The sequence below is a fragment of the Apaloderma vittatum genome, unplaced genomic scaffold (genome assembly GCF_000703405.1).
Source record: "Apaloderma vittatum isolate BGI_N311 unplaced genomic scaffold, ASM70340v1 scaffold18275, whole genome shotgun sequence".
NCBI lineage: Eukaryota > Metazoa > Chordata > Aves > Trogoniformes > Trogonidae > Apaloderma > Apaloderma vittatum.
Genome location: NW_009716691.1, coordinates 1,498 through 28,411, shown reverse-complemented (window position 1 = coordinate 28,411; position 26,914 = coordinate 1,498). Strand labels below are relative to the sequence as shown.

At 43.6% G+C, this 26,914-nt stretch overlaps 1 protein-coding gene across 1 annotated transcript; it reads right to left on the bottom strand.

Annotated features, from left to right (window-relative positions):
- Positions 1-455: 455 nt before the first annotated feature.
- LOC104274114 (forkhead box protein N3) lies at positions 456-26,667 on the bottom strand (the record flags this gene model as incomplete). Its single annotated transcript, XM_009869648.1, has 2 exons — positions 26,125-26,667; positions 456-592 (listed from the first exon to the last, which is right to left on the bottom strand). Coding segments are annotated over exons 1-2 (680 nt in total), but the record flags the coding sequence as incomplete, so codon positions are not given.
- Between the last annotated feature and the right edge of the window lie 247 nt (positions 26,668-26,914).

Genomic DNA, 26,914 nt, shown 5'->3' with positions numbered 1-26,914 from the left:
AGTGCCCTGGCACAGGCTCCGGGTAACAGGACCAGGACGGTCTCACGGGCAGCACAGGCCCTGTAGCTCGCTGCGGGGAAGAGACAAGCCTCTCTCCTCCAAGCAAGGGTACCGCACCTTCACCTGCTCCACAGGGGGTAGGTGGACACTTCAGGGCCCTCCATTTCCTCAACCGCATTTTAATTTCGGGTGTTCTTTTGCACGAAAGGCTCTGTGGCTCCCGGGGGAGGACCACAAGCTCTGCTCGGGGGTGACGGGCAGGGGGACAGGCAGGTAAGGTGCTGGGGCGCACGTGCTGAGCGAGGCCCGGCTGCCGCCAGCACTCCCGAGCGGCTTTCTTTGCTGGTGCACGTCCAAACAGCATCGCTTAATCACATTTAACGCCTTATCCGAGATTCATAAGCAACACTGGATGAAAACATTTATTAGAGTTGTAAAATGTATCTAGTTCTTACCTTTGATATGCCTGAGGAGATGTGGGAGGTGTATTGAACACATGCGAATATGGGTGATAGGGTGTCTTTTTCAAAGCCTGAATAAGATTTTGTCTATATTCTGGGTCTATACACCACAAGGACCCCTTTCCAATACTCTGCAAAGAAAAAAGAATTAAAAAAAAAATCAAATATTTGACCTAATGGCATAGCCTTATTTATTTAGCAGTATTTGTCAGGAAAAGCAGTGGGTTTGGGGTTTTTTGTCTGACAGAAGAGAACATAGTTTGCTTGCCAGAGATTATTGCTCCATTAATAATGTATAGCAAGTATATGATTTAAATCACATTTGAGGGGGGAAGCAAGAACCATTGGTTGGTTTCCTCTCCCCCTTGTTACTAGTTAATATGATTTAGTAATATCTGGCAACTTCCCTGTCACCCCACACTGGAAAATTAAGAAGCTACAGTTACTGTTAAACAGAAAGTTTGAAGAGATGTAGGGTCTTTTTATAAGATTTCCTTTTGCTGTTATACTAGCAAGAAACAGGGCTAAAAAGGAGGGGTTTAACCACCCTAGCAACTGTTTTAAAAATAAAAGGACTTAATCCTTCAACCCACATGACATCAGTGTCATTATACTACAAGAGGAAATTAATCATCTTTTCTCCCCTAAGAGGAAAAAAAAATACCCCAAAACAACAACAACAAAAGCCCCAGGTTTAATCAAAACCACCTAAGGGTGTTGAGAAACTGATCAGTTAAAGCAACTGTTACTGTAATTACCCTTTCTGGACACACAGAACAACTCAATCTGTAATGTGAAAGAAACACTAAAATTCAGTATTTATTCTGCAGTTACAAGCAGTGCAGTTTCAGTTCTTGTCTCAATCCCATCAGAGGTCAGGGTGCAGATATTTTGAATTGTTTTGTGTGAGTTCCCAAACAAAGAGAAAAATGACTTTCCCCCGGCTCCACTATGAAAGCATACGGAATGCCATGGTCTGCCTGAGCACACGTAAAATCAAGCACCAATCCTAATTACTGACTGACCTCCACTGGCAGGCTTTCAAGCATTATGATAACATTTTTGGTAATTACTGATATTTTCTGGAACAGGCAGGGGAGGCTGCACTACCACCTCTAGCCATTTTTCAGTTCAGGACCCTCCCTTTTCTCAACTCCAACTTCTCCTAGCAGAGCAAGGCTCTCTGTTTCATATCTTGAAGAACAAATACACACACATAAAAAAAATCATATCAAAAGTTTATTTTCTCAAGCCCCAAGGAAGATCAAAACTAAACACCTGTTTCTTTTCAGAAACTTGTCATTTTTGTGGAGCCCTACCAACTCCTAAGCGCTCCTCTGCCTCACGGATGGCTTTAGGATTCACAGATACATGTGAAGCGCTTACAAACCTTCTGAGCTTACAGACTGCAAATCTGCACTGAATTCTCTGCCTAAACCCCAGAAAAATTATAAAGACAAGTCTTCCCCAATGTCAGTGAACAGTGGTTTGGGAGCATCTAGCAAGTTCACAGCACCATGTGAGACTTGGCTTGAAAGAAAAGCGAGAGGTGCTGGCACAACCCGCAGGAGCCATGATCACTTTTTTCCAGGAACAAGTGCATTGGCTGGAAGGGATGCAGAAGGAACATCTTCTGAACGTGGCTCTGGTGGAACCGGGAACATGGGGTCAAGCCCCTTCAGAACACCTGGGCTCAAGCCAGTCCCTCTCCTTGCTTCCCAAGGGCACCCTACCAGAAGGCCACTGAAGACCCTACAGGGAGATATCTTCCAGCTCTCCAGGGCCCTTGCATGGCCGAAAAGCCCAACACTTAAGGCTCTAAAGAGAGACAGAGAGGGAGAGCAAGCAAGACTCTGGGGCTTTCATGTCAGTGAAGCACTACAGCAAAGGACTGAACGACGCACTGCTGGTATCACTGGTGGAAGCTGCGCACCACACATCTCAAACCAGTTTGCAAAAAGGAGGTTGTTATGTTTAGCCCTCTTTTAAATATGGGACAATGAGCCAGAGACTTGACATGATAAGCCTAGTAAGTGACTTTTTAGGCAAAGGACAGAGTCAAAAATAGAATCCAAACCTCTCGAATTCCACTTCCATGCTCCATCCAAGAGCCAGAGCAAGAAGAACATAAAACTTCCTTTTAAGCAAGCAACGGGTAAAACAAGAAACATTTTTCAGGAGAAAACCTTTGCTGGATTCCTTACCCCTTACAGCATGGGATAAACTTAAAAAAGCACTACACTTAAATGCCATCTACCTTATTTGTACTTACTGGAATACAAATATTGTTTCCAAACTTCTCTGGTTTTACTTCCAAGACAGGCTTTTCATCTACCTGGAAGAGATTACTCCCAAAACCCATCAGAGTTGCTTCAAGTTGAGGGCCTTACAAGATGAAGTCACTACCAAAGAGTAACTTCAAAATCTTTCATTTCTCTTAAGCTAAATTTGTTTGGCTTGCCCATATTCTTGCAAAAACCAAAATAATCCCACTGAAAACCAGAAACTCTCTTGACACAAAAAGTATTGAGAAGAATTGTACTCCTTGGTAAAAGAAACACTGGGAAGTCAGATTTGCTATTTGCAAAACCAAGTGCAATTTAAGGCAAAGCTATTCAACCATGTAAAAGTTGCTTTTTAAAAATAGTTACTTTTGGTTTTCTACAATCACACAAGAGAGGAGAAATGAAAAGAAAACTTAAGTGTCATCTGGTTAAGAATACCTCTTGACTGCTGGAGGTGTGAATAGCTTCGTTAACTGTCTGTTTAGATGTGTCATTAGTCTTCCTGTACACAGAGTAATGACGGGAAAGGAAATCACTGGAACTTAGACCCATCGGTTAGTGATTAATTTCCATCTTATGACACTTGGCGTGCTGCTTCACTACCTCCTCCAAGCCGAAAGTCAATAGTGGCTCCAATCAAAAACCAGCAAGGAAGGGGAAAAAAGAAAAAAAATAATCCCTGGATTACATTTGTCTCCCAGGCAACAAGTGCCTGAGGAGTGGATAACAGCCCCCTGATCATCTCGGCGCAGGAGAGCTTTCAGACCTCCTGACACCCGGCCTCCTCGCAGGGCCTGGCACAGCCACCTCCCGCCCTCCTTCCTGCCCTCTTGTCTAAGGTTATTAAAAACAAGGGGAGTGTTACTTCGAGTTCTCTTCACCTTGTCCTAGAGTAGACTGTAGCTGCAGGTAAGCTATTTCAGAAGTACTAATGAGGAGAGAAAGCAACACGCAGAAGTTACCCTACAAAGATTCTCCGCCTAAACCCCAGAAAAATTATAAAGACAAGTCTTCCCCAATGTCAGTGAACAGTGGTTTGGGAGCATCTAGCAAGTTCACAGCACCATGTGAGACTTGGCTTGAAAGAAAAGCGAGAGGTGCTGGCACAACCCGCAGGAGCCATGATCACTTTTTTCCAGGAAAATTAATCTCTGAGTTAAGGACCTTGCTGCTTCAAACAACTGAACAAAATCAAAACCAAGCTAACAGCTCCCCACTGAGTATATCTGTCCTCCTTCTTTCACTACCAAACCAGGAGGGGGTGAGTGGCCATGGCTAGGCTCTCCTGAACCAAAACTGTCAGCAATATGAATATGGCAGTTGCCCAGGCTGAGTGGTGTAGATGTACATGCTGACTACAGGAGTGCTTCAGGAACTGCAAAAGCAAATGGAAAAAGCAGAAATTTCCAATTACTCGAAGAAAGGGCATTTCCAACTAGCAACTAGTCTCAAGCTATCAAATCTTGAAATCACACCACTGTGAGTTATCAGTTCCTGCCTAGCTCAGTGTAAGTTGTTGCAGTCGTTAACACAGGACCTGTGAATAACATGAAGGACACCTTCTGCAGCAATCACGAACTTTTTTGGTGTCGGTATTCACCATTAATGATCTGAGAGGTCGCTCTCAGGGATGAAACCTACTATTGTTAAAGCAAATGATCTCTTAGCAAGTAATAGTAGAGAGATTACTGGGTATCAAAGGTTCTTACTCTAAAGAAATATTTATCCTGAGCTCATTTACCTGCAACAGCAGGTTTGAAGCAAACCCTTCACACAGATTTGCCAGCAAGTTTATACATGGGAATGCCATACAGCTTCCATAGGTGTTGAAGGATGCCATGCAAGCACAAAGCGCTTCTATAGGATCAAAAAGAATCAGATGATAGAAATACCCACGATATCACCACAGAACTTAAAACAACCATTCGAATAACTACAGGTCAGGACTAGAATCTGAAAAACTAACGGGTTTAGACCAGAAATGGATTTCTGTGCATAAGGTAGAAACAAGAACAATGAACTTCTATGTGTGCAGCCCATCTAATGTGGCAGCACAAAGTCATAAGCCTCCTCTTCACAGCTGTTGCTGTCTCTGGAACTGCTGCCGAGTGCTCAGACCTGCACATGAAACCTCTGGGGTGGTGGGAACATGCCCAGGGCTGTCAGGCGCCAAGGACTCGTACAAGCTCCCAGGAGAACTGGCATGATGGAAACATTTACCCACAAAGCAATACTGGAAACCTTGACTAAACAGGCTTCTGGTTGGTTCCCAGGGACAGTAACCCATCATCAGGATTTCCTCCTAAATGCAAATTCCCCTCTTCTGACCTTATGAAAAAATCTCTAAGTGAAGGACTTTTGTGAGGAGATAGACACAGAAAGAAAGGAAGTAAAATACTTCCCTAATGGCACCTCATGACACCCCTGCCTTCAGCTCTGAAACACACCAAAAGAGAAGCACAGTAATCACTCTAAAAACCCACCTCAGGAGAGAATGACTTGCTTAAATAACTGCCGTGCACTACACAGGAGACTTGCCAGATCACTATGCCAAGTGACTTATTCCGCATAGATTACACATCCTTCACCAAGAACGCCACTGCTCCTGAAGGCTTGCAAACATCATGCAGACACAATGCGAAACAAGTGGCTCATGACTAAAAAATTCACCATGACTAGAAAATGCAAGTCTACTGCAACCACTGATGCCATGTTGAATCAGCGCTGCAAAAGCAAGAGCAGAGAGGCTTTTCAACATCCAAAGAGAACTTGGGCAACCAGGAACACTACTCAAAGGCCAGCTCTGTGCAGCAAGTAGTGCTGAGAAGAGAACACCTTAGTTCTATTTCAGCTACTCATCCTTCACATTAGTATCGCCCTCCTCTAAACGAAGAGCATCACTGCTAAAACAGGACCAACTCAGAACTGTAGTTCCTTCATTTACATGAGGCAGAATTAGCCTATTAGTATCAAAACTGGGGAAAGACACTACATCACAAATTTTAAACCGTTCATCTGGCAAATGCTTAAGAAGATTTAAGATTAATATGCCAAACTTGGTCTGCTGCTCTGTTTGAAACTCAGTTGGCCATCTTTATTCATCGATATTTCAAGTTATCATGATAGACATAATGTTGCTTGCTCTGCTTGTCTACATTTTTTTAATAGTTTTTATGAGTGCTCACAGATAAGAGTAAACCTTTTTAACCACTACGTACCTTGCAGATGAGGCTGGTGGGTTCTCTAATTACTCCTTTTTTAAACAAATGAAGTAATTCACAGAAAGACACAACAGAGCATTTGAATCACCTGAGGTCTCCCATGTTTTTTGTTTTTGTTTTTTTTTAAAGAAGAAATACAACTGCTAAGGAATGCTTAAAGAAAGAAAAACAAAGCCACTGCCAAAGATTGCTATTATTATAAACCACATTCCTCAGATCCACTCTAATCTGACATAAAAATTACAAATAACTTTTCATACAGTTTAAAGGTAGACTTTCTTCATTATCTTTCAACATTTCTCCCACAGACGAGTGAAATTCTATATGGCCAGCTTTAAGAATTGCACTATAAACCTTAACAGCGATTGTAATGACAGTTACAACTGCGCAGTAAGCGTTTAACTTTCAGAAACCCTCACAAAAAATCTCCCTTCCCTATGAACCCTATGAACTCAAAGGAGTTAGAAATTTCCCCGGTCCTTCTGAGGAAAGTTTGGCAATGTTATGTAACAGCTTGACACCAAGAAAAAAAATAGGTAGTATTTGCATGCAGCATAACAAAACCCTCACACCCACTTCTCTGGCATGTTTATCAATTCTTCTTTCAGCAAACTAGCTGTCACAGCTCAGCTCAAGCACGAAGCTAAAAAAGAGCTCTGACTAGCTAAAATACAATTCCATGACCATAAATACGTGCACATTTAAGGCATGAAATAAAAGGTTTGATGGGAAGGCTTGCAGTGTTCAATCCAAGTAAACCAGCTGCATCAAGAAATCACCAGCTTTTCCCAGGAAAACAAAAGGTTGGGCCTTTTTAAATCTTATTTTGCTCCAAGTAAAAACATCCATTAGTTCAAATCACAAAAGTTCAAGTCTCTTCTTCCATGCTCCTATCTTGGTATTTTAGCTCACTCACTCAGTGAGCTACCCCAGACACCAACACAGCCACCAGCCTTTTAAACCCACTTGCCTATAGGAAAGCTGCCTGATTCTGCCCTAAGTGGTGCAGGGGCATTAACCATTTTTGTCTTTCCAGGTACAAAACGGGCACTGTTTTTCTGACCAGAGAGATTTAGTGAGTAAGTAACTTCACTGAGAATGAGAAGTATGATTATAGCGGGAAAGGACTACTTAACCTCAGAATTAAACAAACCAAAAAGCCCCAAACCAAATGGGGAAGCCAAGCATTCAAAGAAATAATGCTACAGGAATAAAGAGGCCAGACCAGCACTGTGAAGTAAGAGCTGGAGAAAAGGAAAGGCTGTGGTATTCTGCAGCCAAAACCCAAAATACCTACTTCACAGGCAAGATGCAGTGCAAAATCCTGCAACACAAAAAAGTGCTACCAAAACACACACTGTCCAGTTGTCTTCCAGTGTTGAAGGAGTTCAAGTCTCACCAGCACAAGGCATACTAGAAGTTTTCCTTGTGCCTTTGGACTTGTACATGCTATCAGGGTGAAGGGCCTTGCTCCCTTCTGTGGTGCCTTCAGAGGCTGGCACCCACGGAAACCTCAGAGGTGCCTCGTAATGCAGAGCCACAGGCAGAGGTTCTGCGGCCTTGTCTACCTGCCGCAGGTAGAGCATACATGGGTAACACCCCATGGCCACGGCTGTGAGACAGCACAGGAGTGACTGCACAGACAGTTCAAGTTTTACACAAATGAAGGCATTCACAGGCTTTTAAGAAACTTTTTACCTCAGCACATCCCCTCAAGAGTACGGAGAGGTCAGAAATGCCCTCTAGTGCACGACCTAGACACTCAGCAAGTCTGAGCTGCCACCAACCTAAGGCATGTCCTGACTCCAAGCTCCTGATCACACAAGGGCCACTTCAACATCAGGTCTGGACCGATTCTCTGTCATTTCAATCACAGTGACCCACTGCCAGATAATGCCACAGGCACAGCTGGTCCACTGCTCGTCCTCTAGCTCCTCCAGCACACCAGCACCTGTATGTCCATTAGTGCAGGTAAGCTTGCACAATGCTACTGCCTACAGCCGGCAGCAGATCCGCTACACTGCATTAGCTTCCACTGCTCTCACCATAAAATCTTTCCTCCAACAGGCTCTGGAGGTGTTGCATTATGTCACCCAACTAGAAGAGTCATACCCAGCCTGTTAAATATCTCCTTGTTGAGTTTATACGCAAACCACCCTACAAAGCTATTAGGCTGCCATATGGAAATCCTGCAGGCAATCGAAGAAAGCAGTGTTGTTAACTGCCCTTAAACAGTGCTTGGCTTCTATACAAAGTAGTAGTATGTCATGTCATACTAGTGCCTAGCAACCTCAGATTTTCCCCAAAGCCTCCCCAGGCAAGAAGTCCAGGCACTGAAGAAGACTGGCTGTGACACTGCTGGGGAGGAACAAAGTGCAACATCAAACAGACGCAGGGAGACTGGGCTGGGAAGGCAGGAGAGCCCAAAAGACAAGCCTGTCAGGATGATGGGCTGTCACAAGGTATACTTGAGGGAGATTAGCCAGCAAGTAGCATTAATAATGCTGTTTCAGTCTATAGAATTTCTTTGTATACATAGAAAGTGTAATTATTGTGACTCTATTGAAAAGAAAATTGAGGAGATACAGAAACAAAAGAGTAAAAAAAAAAGTTAAGTGCTCAAGGTCACCATAAAGTCAAAGGCAAAAGAAAAAAAGACAAAATCCACGAGACTCCAGACCAATACCCCATTTAGTGGGGTGTGCTAATTTCATGTTGGAGAGGCATTCATTTAAATATCTCTGTGCTAAAGGTTTGAAGGTCATTTTTTGCCTACTACTGTATTAATGATGAAATAAGCCAGTGAGTGAATTTCCAGGGGAAGGGGTTAACAACTAGTAGAGACAGTGGGAGGGAGTAGGTTGCAATAAATCCATTAGCAGTGACAAATAAATAAAAATAAGGAAGACCTGACAAAAGCCAATGGATTTGCACCATTTACCCCATAACTGTTTACTTAATGTAGGGTTCTTCCTTGCTCAGTATTTAATACCAGCTGACACAATAAATTGAGGAGGGAAAACAGGCATTTTCATAAATGGTTTGAGAGGCTGCCTGGATGTGGGGTTTCCAAGAGTCCCTTGGCCCTTCAAGGAAACAAAGCGGTGCTCTGTCTTGAGTCCTGCTCGGCAGCCTCGGCAGAGCCCCATCACCTGCAGCAGGCACGCGCTAAAGAAAAAACATCCTTCTGCAACAGAGACCTCGGTGTTACCATACATCTATCAACGCACAATTTTCTGCCACTTACACACACATACTCTACGCTGTTTGTGTCTCGTTTTTACACTAAGTTCCCTTTCCTCTTTCTCATGGCTGAATGAAACCCCAGAAAGCAAAATAAAACACCCCCTCATGCTGCAAACGCCCTCCAAAACTCAGGCAACTTCTTGAAGCCTTTACCTTGCTCACACAGTGCAAATCAGCAGGATTCTTCACATCAGGGCCTGGCTTCAGAAGCCTCAACAGCCCAAATGTCAAAAGCCCAAACCTCATGGATTCCAGAAAACCTGGGACTTCAGTGTGACTTGGTACCTATGCAAACAGCCTGCACCAATCCTCCTTCATCCCAGGTACCATCGCAAGGCTCTGGAGAAACACCTGCTAAATTAGTAAGACGAGTGGCTCTGCAGTGAAAGCAAACCAGGGCAAGACCAGTTTAGCTCCAGGAGCAAACTGGCCTCTTGCAGGGAGGCCAAAATCCAGTGGCTCCAGCACGAGCAGTGCCCCTTAGACACTGGGCACCCTGGTGAGACTCTGAACAGTAGGAAAGGGCTTTCCTCACCTGGTGGCAGCTTGTTTGTACTGTAATACAAATCAAGCAAGAAAATTCCACCCAAGACCTACTCAGGGCCAGAGAGGAAGCTGGGCCTGGCTGTGGAGGAAAAGCATCACCACCTTCAGGACTAACCTCTTTCCACTTCTTCTGGAGAGCCAACCGTAAAACCCTTACCAGGAGAGGCAGAAACACACCCCAACTGCACCAGAGCTTTCCAGCACGAGGAGGCTCTGACCTCAAGACCTGAAGGAAATTACATACCTGGGCAGAGACAGGGAGCAGGCTGCTAAGCTGCCTGCCTGCCTCCACCCACTACCATGTCGCAGGTTGCTAAAAAGCACCCTCTTCCAAATTTAGCTGGTCTGGTCTCCTCCAGCAGCTGCCGCACAGCCCACCTGTGCAGAAGTGCATGAAGGCAGGATAGATCCCACTCCAGCTGGAGAGATGTCCCAGAAGACAAGACAGGGCTACAGCATTACCACAAACACCCACAGGAGACACCGCTGCACATGGGCTAAGCACAGCGTGTCCTCCCACCCCTGCCGCGCAGGCAGCGGGCACAGTCCTCGTGCCCTGCCTGCAGGTGTATGGCACCGGCACTGCTGTGCCACAGCTGGGGAGCCTGCGCCCATCCTACCATGAAGCAGGTGAGAAATTGTCCTTCTCAGCAGAAGGATGCGGTGGCAGAGGCAGAAAGCAAGCTACATTGCTATGTTTCATCCACATAGTCCTCAAGGTGGAGTAAGTTAGAACAATACAGGAACTTCTCATTGTGGGAACAATTAATTCGGATGTGCTTACATTTCCTCCCATTTTTACTTCAAGTCCACTACAGAGGCACAGACTCGACTAGCCTTCAATGTTTTATTCACGGTAAGATTCCTTAAAACTGTAAAAAGACTCCCTTTGTTATTTTTCTCCTTACAGCACCTAAAAAACAGATTTGACAATTTGGGGGTTTTCTGTTGCGTTGTTTTCCACCCACTTGTATTTTTACAAGCGGGGCTACATGGATTTCATCTGATAAAATGCTAAAAGCAGCAGATGCAACAAAGCTTGGCATGACGAACTTCTGCAGCATGAGCCACTCAATCAAGCATATTTTAGAGTGGATAATTAATACTGTATTTCAGCTTCCCTGAGCACCTCCACCAACAAAACAAATTTCAAAGTGTGCAGATAGTTTATCAAACATGGCAAAGTGATTACATTAGAGAAATAAGACATAGACTCACTCTTGTGTTTAGATTTAAAACAAAAAAATGAAAATTTAAATCTAGTGGTTTTTTCCAAGGAAGCTAGCAAGTCCCTGATCAAAACCTAGAGCTTGGCAAAAATAGGATTCACAGTTTTATCCATGTTATTTCACAGGCAGATTAGTTCTGCATTAGTAGAACATTAATCAAACTCTAAAGACCTAAGGATCCTGACTCCATTTAGATTCTTCCTCCATTTACAGTCCACCTTATTTTTCCAGATGTGATTCCAATCCCACAGTGATTTTGCTATTTCATTAAAAAAACCCAACAAAAACCAAAGGAAAAGCGGGTTTCCTCAAATTCATAGAAAAGAATCAAAAGGCACATGACGGAGGCAGCAGCAGAGCCAGCCTGCAAACTCACTGAAACGAACCCAAGAGAAACAGAAATAGAAATGTCACTCTTCAGGGCACTCTTTCGGCTAAGCTGGTAGCAAACAGGATGTGAGCATCAGCCACTGGGTGCGGAGAAGAGGTTATTCAGAATAGCAAGTTCAAGCACAGACCGAGTCTTTTACCAGCTAAGGAAAGAGTGGGAGGAAGGGGGGAGGGGGAAAGCTTTCAACCCCCACACCGCAGCCCTGCCTACTTGGGTTTTCCCCAGCCTCCCTTTAACTGAATTATTTCAAGTGCCGCGTTCACAGGCAGCCCCCGTGAAACAGGGCTGCCCAGGAAGGCCGGGCGTCCTCTCGGTGTGCCTGGGGCAGAGCAGGAGGAGGAGGAAAACGACAGGCTCCTCGGGAAGATGAGACCGTGGACAACCTCAGCAGCTCAGACAAGAGAGACGGGGACAACTCTTGAAAGACCAAAGGGAACGATAATTGCTTGGATTGAACATGAAAACAAGAAGAAAAACAGTTGGGAGCCAGGGAGGCAAAAAAGAGAAGACAACACAGTCTGATGGGGTCTAGAAACCTCTGGAAATCAGAAAAGCTGTATCAACTTCTACATTGGGCTAACTCACTGTCTGCACCTTCCCGCTCCTCGGTGTTTACTAGCAAGCTATTACTCATGCTGAGCGTCCTATACAAAAGGTCTGCTGATCAATATTGCACAAGGGTGATTAGCGCTCAGTGATTAAACATCAGTGTATGAATTTATCTGACTTAACATGCCTGAAGTGGAAGGAAACAGGGAGAAACAATTTCTGGGCAGAGTCCAGTAATGAAAATTGACAGCTTGCCCAGCATCAGATGTTGATGTTGTGAAGAGTTCAGCACTAACAAGTAGGAGATGTATGATATTCTCATAAGGATGGAAAATGTTTTCCTCCAGATTATTCATGATCAGATATGCTTTTGAACAGATCTACCATCTAAAGGAAAAGAAAAATCTCATTTAAGGATGCCAAAGCAAGGGTATTTTGATGACACAGGTGTCATGCAAACAGGCCTGCTGTGACCTGAGTCACTGCTCCAGGTCTCCTGTGATCTTTCTCTCTATCGCTTTCACACAGGAAGCCTTCGTATTTGACACACCAAAACCAGCAGATGGTTTACAAATTAAAATCTTGCTTCAAAATAGGTTGCACCTTTTTTCTTATCCGAAATGCAAATGCACTTTCAGCAGAGTGCAATGATGATTTAAAGCACTTGCCCCTGCCACACGTTGGTTCCTCAGACAGATGTTTATGAACGGTTCCATTTCTAGATGATTCAAGTACGAAAAGAGAACTAAGAGAGGAAAAAACACATAAACAGCAATTGGAAATGAACACCTGAATGTGAAAAGCAACCAAAAATAATGTGCAAAATCCCTTATGGAGAAAAACGCGTAGATAGAAAATGAGGTCCAAATTGCTGAAGGCCCTATCTAAAGACTGAGCAAAAAGGAAGAAGGGGCACCTTGTAGAGTCCATTCATCCTACTGATGGTGAAAAACTTTAACAGCAGTGATCTTACCTTTCAGAGCTGCACAATATCTGCTGAAAAACAGGAACCGGCCCTTGAGCATGCTGGTCATGTGAAAATCCATCGCTTGCCCCCAAAAAAGGAAGCCAGACACACCAGCTCCAACGTGCCAGCCCAAGAAAAGGGCTGACGTCCTCCAGAACGTCCTTCTCTTCACAGCTGCACCCAGTGACCACAAATGCTGACACCTGCACTACACAGAAGAGGATTTCTGTAACTGCTCTGTGTTCCTTGCAAAAGGCTCTCCAGGGCAATACTAAACACATTGCCACGAAAAGAGTCTGAAAGAAACTTGAAAGATTACAGCTTTATTGCAACCTCCAGAATCGGGCAGATTCACAGCATTTTTAGCATGTTGGGAGTCTCTGTGTTTCTACTAGAAGGTCACAAGATGGTGCAAAATCATGGTGGGAAAAAAAAACAAAACACAACAAATCAAAGTGTTTCCAGCTGTCTTTGCTTCTGTAAAAGAGCCTTTAACAGATCTTAAAGACTCTAAAATAAGGTGCACATACCCTCATCCACAACCTCAAGCGACAACATGACTTTTAAACTAATTTTGTAACTTCTAAGGCCCAAATCTCTATATAGTCACCCCCACACCATCCTTATCATATCAATCTGTATTATTACAAACATACCTAGATGCTAATACTGCTTGGTCTAACTTAAAAGCCACACAACACAAATACAGAGAATTTATTTGGGCAATTACAGAATTCCCTCCCTTTCCAAACAAAAGCCTATCTCTGTACACAGTGCAAGAAGGTCGAGGCTACACGTGGTGTGGATTCAAAAGCGATTTAAACCGGTTCTGGAACCATTTTATTGTTCAGCCTGATGCTAAAGAACAGGAATCAACAGATCGTCAAAATAGAAAAAAACCCAAGAGTTTACTGATGAAGCAAATTCTTTCCCTTTTTAATACTTGTCTAAATTAAAGATTCAGTGTGCAAATCAACGCGTTTGTGAACCCTGTTTTATAAACTGCAAGGGAAATAAATCAAAGTTGATGTAGCACACGAGTGGATAATTCTACCATAATTAAGACACGGACGCTTGTCCCGTCAGTTCAAGCCCAGGCAAAGCATTTTTGGCATACTAGACACTGGTGTGTGAGTGGGACTCAAGTGCTGGTGAAGGAGCAGATGGTAATTAGCAAAAGTGGTTAGATCATAAGCATGTTTACTTTGAAACTAAAATAATGTAGTGTGTTAGCTGGGGGGAGAGGACATTTTCCTGTTTTTTTCCTAGTCAGCAGAAAAACAGGATGAGAGAGCAAGATCTTTCCTATAATTTCAATACTACGGATTAAAATCAAAGCTTTCTAAATTAAAATCTTTTACTTCTTCTCAGACAAGAATGACAGAAAAGCTCATCTCTTAATGGTAAGGGTCATAATTACATTTCTGCTTTTCCAAATTCAGAATTACTCAGCTCTAAAAGCCAACAGCAAATCACACATCCAAGTGGACTTGCTAAGCCAAGAAGAGGGAACTTTATTTCTCTGAACAAAAGCAGTGTTACCCAAAAGGCAGTGCTGTCTTACAGGTGTTTTAGAAAAACTTGCAAGAACAAAAAATTAGTCCAAGCGTGGGTGTTTTACCAAATTTTAAGTGTTGATCTGTTTCGGAAAAAAACAAGGAGACTGTTCAGGTTAATGAGACTCCTAATTTAGAGTGATCTGTTCACACTAATTGGTAACCAGTTGTGGCAACGGAACATGTCTGTCCTAGAGCCATACCAATTTGACAGCATCTTGTCTTCCTCATGCAGAGATGCAAGTAGATGGAAAGCTTTGTCGCAATCCAAATCCATAGTACTTTTTGCTCCCATTTTACCTTAAAAGTGTTTGGATGATCTAAAAAACAGCATTACTATATAATGCTTTTCATATATATAAAACATACTTGTATATACACACATACACATATACAGATAGAGAGATACAAAAATAAATTAATTTAAGCAGAAAAGGAGGTCCAGCCTGAACGGTAAAATCCCATTTGTCTCAGTAGCTGGGAGCTAGCACTGTACCAAGTCTTCTGTGCAATTTGTCTCTATGACAGCTTCTTTCCTCTTTTTCTGCTGTGCAGCCAGAAGTCTAGAAAGTATTAGAACTTGATATAAAATTGTAAAAACCAAATCTATCCTCTTTTATGACAGCAAGGTTTGTGTATTTAACCCTGAGCACTGAGGAGGAAAAAGTTGATCTTCAGAGAAGAGGGTAAGAGAGAGAGAAAATCCAAATAAGTTAGCGCAAGGAGGTAATTATGTAACAACAAAGGCATTACGTTAATTGTCAAAACAGGAAAATATTTTGGACAAGTTCATCCGACTGCTTCAAAACAAACCATGCAACACTAAAAGCATCAGCATTTGTCTGATTCCCAGCCATTGTGGCCACATCCTGACTATCCACCTTCCCATCTCTCCCTACTACGAATCGAAAACCTGCCCCTCCCCTGCACACCCCGCAGTTCTGCTTACCTTAGCTAGGAGGGCAAGCCAGAGAATTACACTCCTCATCTACAGCTCCTTCGTCCTAAGGTACTTCAGGAAGGGTGGAATTATGTAAGAATCATATCATTATTTCCAGTTACATTTATAAATAAATATAATCTCTGAAGGGGATTCCTGCAGAACTAAATACCTTTTGACCCAGGAGCTCTGTACCATTTTCTCTCAAAGCCTGGGTGTAATTGTAGCTCCGTGTGAGCCGGCGGCATGCAGTTCTTAAAGTCATCAAACAATCCTCTCTAAAAGCCTTCAAAGTGCTCCCAGGAGCAGTGAGGATCTCTGGAAGTGCAGTGCTTCTGCGTTATTCTGGAAGTGGAGAAGGCTGCACGCAGACAGCTGGCGCAAGGCAGTAGTGCTAAAGAGAATCTTGCAAATGCAGCTTTTCCTGCACGGCAAGGACTTTATTCATAAAGGAGAACCACACAATAACTATTTAGTTCTCCCCAACGATTTAAAGAAAATGTATCTAATTGCAAAATTGCCACGTTTATTACATTCTGCATCACTTAACAGTGATGTTGACCTCTCCCCTTAATCTAAACCCAGTGCATTTTATCTAGGGTCTCCCTATGGACCACACACAGCCTAGAGAGAGATGTGTTTCCACCCTCCTCGCTGAAAGGGGAGGTAAAGAGGTAAAAACACTAAATGAAAGCTTGAGATAAGGCATCTGGGTACCTGATCCCAGTCTTGCATTAACCCCTGCAGCCCCTGCAAATTGCACTGTAGGCATTGGTTTTGACCTGTAAACTCAGAAAAACATTTACAATAGTTGCCTCACCTCAGTGAGCGCCCTCCCACAGCAGGCAGCCATGGGATCTCATAAATACAGCTCTGGAGCAGAGCCTAATTTTCTGCTCATAGCTTGAATGAGCGTGAATTCAGCACTCAACTAGATCCTCTTAGGCACAATCCCAGCAGTAAGTTTCTGCTCCGTGTACTGCCTCAGACACTTTTCCACGCCATTCCCCATATAGAGGCTGCTCATTCCAACAGTAGTCTTCCAGCAAGTCACATCGGCATCCTGAAATCCTGATTGTACTCAGCTAGTGGTAAATTGCTACTGTTCACTGCTGCAATGAAATATAGCAATTCAGCATGCCATAGATAGCGTTTTGGTATCTTAAGTCACTGGCTGAGGGCAGCAATTTGGTTTCTTTCTACTGCAGCAAAGAAAAACCCACTCACATTTAAGATCCTTGGAATGAGTCCTCCCACAAATCCCTACATCAGCTCCCAGGACAATGTTTCAGTAACACCCAGAAGGGAATCTGAAGAACATAACTGACGAGTTAAAATGTAGTGCTGCCAAAATTACTATTATGGGTAACTGAGCTAGATCCAGAGACATCATTTATGGCCACAACTGTTACTTTCCATATCTCTCAGTCCTGATTCTGCTGTGTTTTTACTCAAGACTAAATCAAAAGCAGCTCCTCTGAAGTTAGGGGTCCAAACTTGTGGGTGAATGTGAAAAAAACAAGCAATGTTCAAGCCTAAGAAGGGCCAATACCGACCTACCGAAAATTCAGGAGGAAAAAGAAAAATTATGCCAAACTAGGAAGGCCACTCCCTTTCTTCCTCCTTACTGTTGTTTATCTTACCTCTAAGACTGATGAGTCTGACACCACTGTTATCTGTAAGAAATTTAGGATTTAGTAGAAACCAGTTGAGCTGCCAGTAAGCATATAAAACCTGCTGGCAGCAAGACTGTTATAATGTGCTTATTCTCCAGAAAAGATAACCACAGTTTTATTGCCATTGCAATAATCTGCACTAAATTAGCTGCCACGTAACTGATGATGAGCATAGCATGGGAGCAGTATCTCAACCACTGGGCATCTCAGCAGCTCCAGCCACCTGATCAGTACAACGTGAAGGAATCACGGACACGACGGCATGGCAGAGCTGAGGCACTGTGCACTCCCTTGTGTAATCAAAGCTGAGAATCTCTGGGAACTTCAGCCCCAGACACTGGTTTTGCTCTAAGGGAAAACATCTCAGGAAGGTCTCTCTAAAACCAGCACAGCTGAGGAAGGTGCTCCTTGGCCTCATCCACAAGGCCAGTTAGTCCCAGGCCAGCCAGACCCTGCTGATCCGTGATGAGTGTCCCAGCAGCCATCTTCAGAAGAGCCGCCTTCGTCTCCACAATTAGAGGAAACACACAGTACTACTTCTGTGTCTGAATTCTTCCAAACCGGACAAAAAACACACGGGAATTAAGTCAGAAAAACTAAGATACAAGACTGATACAACTGTCCAAGCAGATGTACAGGATCCATTTTGCCTTTAAAGACATCAGAGCACAAGCGTCAAGGACAGAGACTCACCTGAACAGACTGCCTGAGTTCCTCTGTTGCTTGTCAGTTAAGTACTAACATAAAAACTATTTTGGGACCTCCTCTCTCGCCCAGCCCACCCATAATAATTTCCCAGTTCTGGAGCCGAGTGGGTAAATTGCTTCTGGCCAGCTCTTTGGCACAGGAGCAGGTGGGGAATGGTTGGGAGAGGGACCGAATCTAACTGGGAATTAGATCGAACAACAGCTGTTAGGGAGCAAAATTGAACGATTTTTTTTTTCTGGAGAACAAAACTTAAATACTGAATGATAATAAGCCAGTTACTACTACTGAAGAAAGAAAAATCTCATTGTTCTTAAACTACTTAAAAATAAGCCAGAAGTACCAGAAAACCAGCAAGACTCATACTTGTTACATTAAAGCAAACTTTCTTCAATATCATCCTTTACCTAGAAGACAAGAGATTTGACTCTTACTGACCAGATTATAAATCAAAATATAAAAGCAAATTCTCAGAGAGAAATCTTTATTAGCTTAAAAAATACATATAAACATGCAACATAGTCTTTCCCTAGATGCTTACTAAGCAAAACTTATCCAGAGGCAGCCATGTGTTTGCTGAGGGTTTTCTAAAAGGAAATCTGTGTTCACAAGACTAACTGCATTGTAACATATTGCTTTGTTATAGCTACATATTGTGCTTGCACCATGACTCCAACTAGCAATGCTCTGCCTGGACTTGAAGTGGTGTAAGACAACTACCTCTATTAAGCCACCACTGGCCACCATACAAATATCAACAAACTAAATTAGAGTCACACTGGGTCCCTTTTTCATACAGGTTTCAGCTTGTGTTGCCCTCGGCCATTTGTTTTAACTAGACAGATGATGAAGATACAGCGATTACTGGAAAATAATGCAGAAGGAGCAGGTATGAGCAGCCTGGAGACTGCTTCTCAGACCCTACCGGGCCAAGGTTTCAGCTGCCTGGGTCAGAGAGCGGGACACAGCAGCTGCCAGCAACCAGAGCAAGGCAAGGAAACTTGTCCAGCAACTCAAAGGCGGCTTCAGACTGCTTGAAGAGTATTTTCAAATTCTCAATTATTTTCAATTGTTCTGTTATGATCAAGTCTTTTAAATGCTTTTTCATGAGGTCTTCACCTGGGAAAAGCAGCCACAGAGCACAATTTACTGTGCTCTTTCAGCCGAAGCAAAACCCTTCAGTTTCCTTTTAGGAAAGGAAGGAGGAAGTCTAAGGGACACGTATTTTGTAATTAAAATGGATTCCTTGATGTTTTATGAAGAACTGAAAGCGGGAGACAGAAGAGCGTGTGCTTGGCCAGACCAGCAAGCCCAGTTCATCTCTGATGTTCAGCCACAACCGGAGGTAGTGCAGCCACCACGGTGGGCTGGCTGCTGAAGGGCACGCGGTGCGCAGCGCCACCCGAGCTCCACGGGGACCCCCCACGGGCCAGTGCTCCTTAAGAGACACGAGGTGCTCCTGTGCACACACGCGCTCCGGCCCCATCAGCAGTGAAGCCTCCTCTGCTCAAACCGGAGCGTAGCCCCAGGACCCACGCTTCCTTCGCCGGCAGCGACAACGGCAGTTCGTTAGCTCTCCGACAATTAGGAAGAAATCTAGGTGGTGATGCAGATGTAAAGATTGCTGCAAGGAAAAGCCTGAGAATTGATTTTATGGACATCCTTTCCTCTTCCATAACAGCTTTTCAGAGGATCCATGGCACAGCTCCACTCAGAGCCACCTCCACTGCCAATATTCAGATTTCTGCACAACAGAAGGAAACTTTACTTTGTGATGCTGAGGAAACACACGTGTGCGTGCACACGTGCCCTCACACAGTTTTCTTAGGACCATTTCATCCGTGTCATACAGGCTTAATCCAGCACCAAGCACATATCTGACTGAACACAGGAGCAGCTAGAGTGATTTAACAGGTGCAGCCTGTGCTCTTGAAAGCAAGAGCATCCCCCATCCCTTCCCCTCCCCATCTTCTCCTGCTGCCCTGGGTCAGCTCTGAGCTGGCTGAAAGCCGTGGGCACGGTTTTGTGCCAGATTAAACAGAGCTGAGCCCATGGCCTGTGCTGACACTGGTGCTCCTCTGACCACAGTGACCATGAGCTAAGCAGGGAGCTGAAAATGAATCCAACTAAATTTGCCCACTGAAAAACAACCCAAAGGAAAACAAACACAAATATTTATTCAGCCCACTCATTCTGTGGTGACACATGCGCCAGAGAGGGGCTGGCAACACGGTCACAGATGAGTCTGAACAGCAAAGGGAACAGGCAGCCAAGTTAGGCTGGTACCACACTTGATGGTGGCAGCCCAGACTTTGATCACTTTAAATTAGCTGTAAAACACCACAAAATGCTTCTAACACAAGTCACTTGAAAAACAAACAGCACAGCCTGTCTCCTAGGGGAAAATAAGAAGAAACTTCTCCAGCAGAAGAAAACCTCCCGTTGTATTTAAGCTTCTTTCCTCATTTCACCTTTACCTAATGGTGGAGACCACATCCATTATCCCACCAGGCAGTCCTGCACTGACTCTCCCTGCAGCTGCCAGCCTGTATTAGACCCTTCTTCCGTCAGGAATGGCTTCCTCAGCCTCCCCATCATCTCTGTTCCCTCTGTCATGTTGGCACAATTGCTGGACTGCACTGTGACCTGAATCAGGGAATTAAGCTAAAAAGCAAGTCAGTAATTAAAAAAAGGGAAAAATTAAAATCTATCCAGAACAGATCTCTGACCAGATCTGTCATTTGTCACAGAAATTCAGAATTTCATGTGACAGAAAGGTGTTGGAGCAACAGTCAGGAGCAAGGGAGGTGCAATTTATCAATCTCACCACAGCTCAAAGTCCAACAGGTAAAGAGCAGCTCGCTCCTGTTTTCTTGTCTGGGCTCTTTCAGCACCGCTTCATATCATCTTTGCCGTGGGTTAGGAGCACAGACATGGCCAGGTACTCCAGTTTATTTAACCCAAGTAGCTAATCCCCTCTGGCAGGTCAACAGCCTGTCAATGTGCAACTAACACCTCAGTTACCCTGCCCAAGGGCTATCTTAACCAAGAGCCAGATAGCGTGAACACCTCAGCTATAACATTCAGAGGACTCCCTGGATATTGCCAGCTCTTCATCATTACTTGAAAAAGACCTGATTATGCTTTGTACAGTTCCAAACCAGTTAATACAGGCAGGCTCCACTGCAAAGAGTAAGCTCTGATGTAAAGTCACCCAGCTGGAAACCAGTGAAATGGAAGTGTGTTATTTCCACACACAACTTCAGGAAATCTATTATTTAAATATTCTGTGTAATTTCCTGGGTTTGCAGTTCAAAACCAAAACTGAAAGAGTTCAAGAAAAGCTCTCCATAAACTGTTTGATATCTGGAAATCCCACATTACAGCATGGTTCTAGAGACTCATGATTGCTCTGGAATGAGATGACTCTCATTTCTCTAAATACCAATTTGAAGAAAAAAATTCTGATACTAGAAACCTGGGGTATAAGAATAGCTGATACTAGACTGGGGTATCAGAAAATGGAGTTCAAATTAAAAAAGACAAATTCCACCTTAAAAACACACCCTCTCCTTTAAACGATTTGGGAAATTAAAAGTTGGACCAGTTTATTTAGCACGTTATTTTATTAACAGAGTCAGTATCATGTGAAGTCTTTAACATAAATCTGATGGGTTGTTTCATTTGAGTTTTGGTGGTGGTTCTTTTTTACATTTTAGTTTCACCAGGTGTTGTAGATGCAGCAAAATTCTGATACTTCTGTTATTTGAGTCAGTCTAGGTGATAAGAATATTAAAAAAAGAGATCATTTCTATCCTCAGAGTGCCACAGAGCTTTCACGGGAGTTCTTTTCAAATAATAATGTTGAAAGTGGGAGGACAAGGTCTCTGGTCCCTTGTCTTTGTGTATATGCAGATTGGATTAGGAGAGTCTAACTAACAACATGCAGGCTCCTTCTCGCTCCAGCTAGCACACATCTTTCGCCAGGGTTTTACCTGTCGGAGCTCAGACATTATCACATCAGAGGAAAGAGGAGGGACTCCTGAAAAGTCTCCTGCACCCAAAAGGTCACCCACGGCTCTTCTTGTCAGGTGCCCTGGCAGAGAACTTATGAGAAGCAGTGCACTATATGAGGGTAAGTTGGACTTTGGCTCTCACAGAGCCCAAGGACCAGGGCACGAGTCTTCAGATCTCAAAGGCTGCTCCAGACGGAGGAGGAGCCTGGCTGGATCTCCATGACCCAGTTATGGACCACATACTTCTAAGAATAACTTCCACATCAAGCAAGGAGAATTTTCTCCTCCTGTCCCCATAAACATATCCTTTACCCTCATTACATTTTTATTAACATGGCCCTCAGCACAAGTGCCAAACAAACCTTGAAGAGACTTTAATTTCTTCAGCATGCACGCAGCCAAGAGCATGTGTGTATTTCCCTATCTCAGACAACACACAGCAGACACAAAGAGGAACCCTCTTGACAGGATGGATGCCCAAAGAAGCACAGACCGGGGAAAAGACAGTAGAATAGCGGAAGGGAACATGGGACAAGAGTCACAGCTTCTATAACTGTGGACTGTTCACTGAGACAAAAAAAAATGCAGAGAAGCCAACAAGGTCAAACGTTGTTTCCCCTCATCCACTCATTTGATAATAATGATCAAGAAAGTTTGCATTCGTAAAAAGCACAGATGTTATCATGTGCCCTGAAAATACAATACTACCAGCCTTTGTTCAAAGCAGGAATCCCTACTCGAATAAAACAAATCTTGCAAAGGGGAAAAAAAAGCAGGGTTTATAACAAAATTTTTCAACAGACCCTTAGCTAGAGCAGCACTAGTGGGCGCAGCTATAATTACAGCAAACCTACATAATGCGTCTGAACTAGCTTAGCCCTTTCCCTGCAAGCAGAGAAGCTGCCACATCAGTAACTCTGTTGCTAGGGCAACTGCTTACTTTCCATATCAACTGCAAACTCGTTGCTATGGAGACACATATACAAGAAAAATTCCTCTCTATAGCCAAGGACCAGATGGTAGGGAAGTCAGGGAAGTCATGGGCTAACGGGCTGTATTAAATGGGACACACTCTAGAAGACATTTAGATCTGTATGTCAACAATAGGATTAATCTGAATGACTGAATTCACAGGTCTGGCAGTATAAACAAAGCCAGGGAACTCCTCATTTACTCCCCATCATGTGATACTTCATACTCTGGCCAACTATTATTAAACTGCTGAGCTCAATGCAAAGAGGTTTGTACAATCAAGGGCTCAGCATTTTCCCTTCTTCAGCCCGGCTCTCTGTCTCCATCCAGGAGACCAGCCTCATCGCAAAGTTACGCCAACAGTCACTCTCCCAGCTTGCCAGGTAAGCCTGACGGCATTGCAGCTGAACTGGAACAGCAGCAGCGCATAAACAAATCTGAGGAGAAAAATGTCTTTTCCCAGCATTCCACACCAGCACTAAAAGCACCAGGACAGAGCAAGTCAAAAACCAAGTGATGCAGACTCTAAGTCTATTTTTATTTTTTTTTCCACCACCTCTGTTACAAGTATCTCACACCAGGAAATGCAAGCATTCATATGCAGGCAGAAAAAGCTGCACACTATTACATACATATTTAGCCCCATGAATATAAATTAGCGGAACGCAAGACTGAGAAAACTACTATACAGAGGGAATTCAAAAAAGAATTAAGAGTTCAGCAGAACTTTTTTTAGAAAAACGATTACTGAAAGGCTACACAAACACTGGAAAGCACAACTATGAGAGGAAAAGCTTCTAGCTTTTCACAATGTGTCAACGCACATCAACTAGCAAATGTCTGCAATTCCCAGCACTGATTAACTCCTTCCCGCCGCTCTGTGCGTTTCAGAGCCTGTCTTGTTAGCATTTTACAACATGCCATTTGCTAAACGCTTTTTCTTCCACATAAAAACAGTAAGACAAGCAGACTCCAAACCTGCAATTTATGGAATCTGGCTGAAAAGGGGACTAAGAAGCAGCATGAAACATTGCCTTATTGACAACAGTCCCTCCCTTCCCCTGCCCCAAGGCTCAGCCCAACACCAGAGAACTCTTTAGATAGGCACCTTCCCTCCGAACAGCAGAAAGGCTTGCTGCAAGGTACTTGCATCAACCCCAAGCGTGTGGTGTGCACACACAAAGGTATTTTCAAAGGCAGCAGTTGATGTTTAGTGCTTTCCAGGTCCACAACTAGCTGTCAAGCACCTGATTCTGCAACTCCAGTTGAGCGTCAATTTTGTGCTTGGGACTCCGTCTGCCACATCCCTCGGCCAGGACACAAGAAAAACCCAGCAGGGGTTTTAAACAACCTGCTTTGTACATTTTTACACTTGAGATTCTCATCTCATTCACCTCAATGCTGGCTACGTGCAGTTATTAGCATCTCCAGAGACAGAAGAAATTCTTCTCAAAACCTGGGATTTTCCAGGAATGAATGAAACTCCACCTCGTTATTCACACAGGCAAGGCCTCCCACCACACCTTGTTGTGTAGCTATGTAACCATGGCTCTAATCACAAATTCGAGACACAGGTGACTAGTCATGCATTGTGCTCCGCCACTTCCCTGTGGAGAAGCAGCGCGTCGTGGTATTGTTCATGTGAGCTTAGCAGACCGCCGGATATTTGACAGATAGACATGAAGACAAGTTCCTCATAGGAAGGAAGCTGTGATCTGAATAGTCAACTTGTAAACAGAGGAAGAGGGACAGAACAAAACACAAACGGCTATGTTAAACGCATACCCTGTCAGTTACAATATTTTGGAGTTTTTTTAATGTGTTGTGTGAAGGTTTTTCACCGTCTGGGATAGGATCATGGAAGTCTGGTATGGCATCATTATTACAGTCTCACTTCCAAACAAGAATTTAAGACTCTGGTTTACTCCGGTTTACACAAAACAAGATCTAGTTCGGGAACAGGCTTTTTAATCTCACACAAAATCTTTCACAGCAACTGATATATTAAAATACCAACATACAGTGTGTGATCAGCAATATGCGGATGGAGGATTCTAGGGAATAACATTTAAAAAAAAATAAAAGTGTCAATCATTTAAAAAAGGAACACTCCAGAGAAAAGAAAGTTAAGTAACCAAAAATTAAAAAAAGATTATAGTTTACAGTAATGTATGACTCTTCCTGGAGTTACTTGAGCTCCTATTCCACAGCATTTAAAGTTAAATTGCACACAAAATAGGGAGAACAGCACCACCAACAGAAGTCTAGTTCCAGGGTAACCAGCTACAAGACAGTCACGGCATTTACTTCACTGAAATACAAAAGCTGAGTGCATCTGTTGTTTCTGCTAGGAGAAAGTGTCCACTTTCTGATCTTCAGCCAATTTTAGAGACAGACAGTGATGTGATTTTACCCACTATTTATTTCATTACCTTGTGAGAAGGCCTGTGAAATTAATCTGCAAGTTGATATTTTTATCAGCGTACCCATACTTTGCCAAAGATTCATCCAGACCACGGCCTCTCGAGAGGGTCCCCTTCGGAAACTGATACGTGCTCCCAGGCAGCCTGACACGGCAGAAGGCTACGCTAAAGACTGTCTCCACCACTCGGCTCGCTTCCCCATTCCCTCACACACAGCCTCTTCCTGCAGACGCCGCTGAGGATTCAGCAATGAAACCAGGCGACAACAACAGAGATCCGAAAGCAAGAATGTGCTCCCCAGGCTTCTGCCACCGCACCAGTCGCAGAAGCTGCACGAGCCCAGGGAGAGAAAAATTGATGTTTTGGTGAATGCTAACCTTCACCTCTGATTCCAGACCTATCTCCTCTCTTTCAAGAGTTTCTCTAAAATCTGCTTGAAATGGAACGAAGCTTCATGACCAAAATTCAGAACTACTTCTGATTAAGAGAAGGAAAAGTTTTTTTCAGATTACGACACAAGACAGGGAAAAAGCAGTGGATTCTTACATAAGGCATACCCTTTCACTATACATGTGTATAAGCCAAGAACAGCAAGCAGCCTATTTATAACATGATTACATTCATCTAGTATAGCTGGAAACCATTACCACAGCATGATAACTAAAAACAATATTTAACCACTATGCATGAACACGCCAGCTGGGGGGAAAAGAAAAAACACACACACATACCCCAAGTACTTTCTTACAGATGTCTAGACAATGAATTTAATAAAATCAGAATGAGCTACGCTAAAGAAATGTTGACTCTCTGAATTTAATGAACTACGTTACCAGGGACAGCACTGCACATTCTGCATTTCACTGTTACAACGGACAGGTTCTGGGATTACGAGGTGACTATTGTCAGAGCCACATAGGTTTCCACAGTTCCAAACTTACCTGACTTCTGTCTTTGTCCACCTTCTTAAAACACTTATTCAAGGATAGATTATGTCTCACAGAATTTTTCCATCCAGTGGGTGCATTTGCAAAATACGGAAAGTGTTCCAAGATCCAGTTGTATATATCCTTTACAGGCAGTCTTTTGGTTGGCGAGTCCTCGATGGCCATAAATATGAGGCAGCTAAAGGAATAAGGAGGTTTGCAGTTGGGGTTCTGCTTGGCATCATAGGGCATGTCAGAGTGAGCAGGAGACGGCGGCGTGTCATCACCGATGTCCTGAACGGGGCTAACGCTCCTTAACACCGAGTCCCCAAAGCTTTTCAGCAAGTTCTTGCTCTCATGTAGCCAGTTCAAATTAGTTAGTTCTTCATCTTCCATGGCCCCTTTATCTAATCTGATGGCAGGCAAAGAGAAATCTAGGTCCTCATCATCATGAAGTGCCTTTGATATATCACTATCTTGGTAACGCTGGCTCAATCCGCTGGGAACACTAATTCCTGAGCCCTCTGGCTTCTTACTGGGAGGCATGACTGGACCCATTTAGACAGCAACTCCTGGGAGAGCGAAACCAAAGGAAGGGGAGAGAGAAACAGAGAGAAAAGTTAGCTCATAAAAAGATATTGCATATATTTTGACATCTTTTCCCTCGGCCTTTTGCCATCTGCACTGAAAATGACAGACTCACATAAACATTCACTGTTGAGTAAAATAATCTACAGTCAGGACAAGGGAAGAAATTTCAGTCGATGGAATAAGATGATAATCCCAGAACACCTCAGTTCTGCAT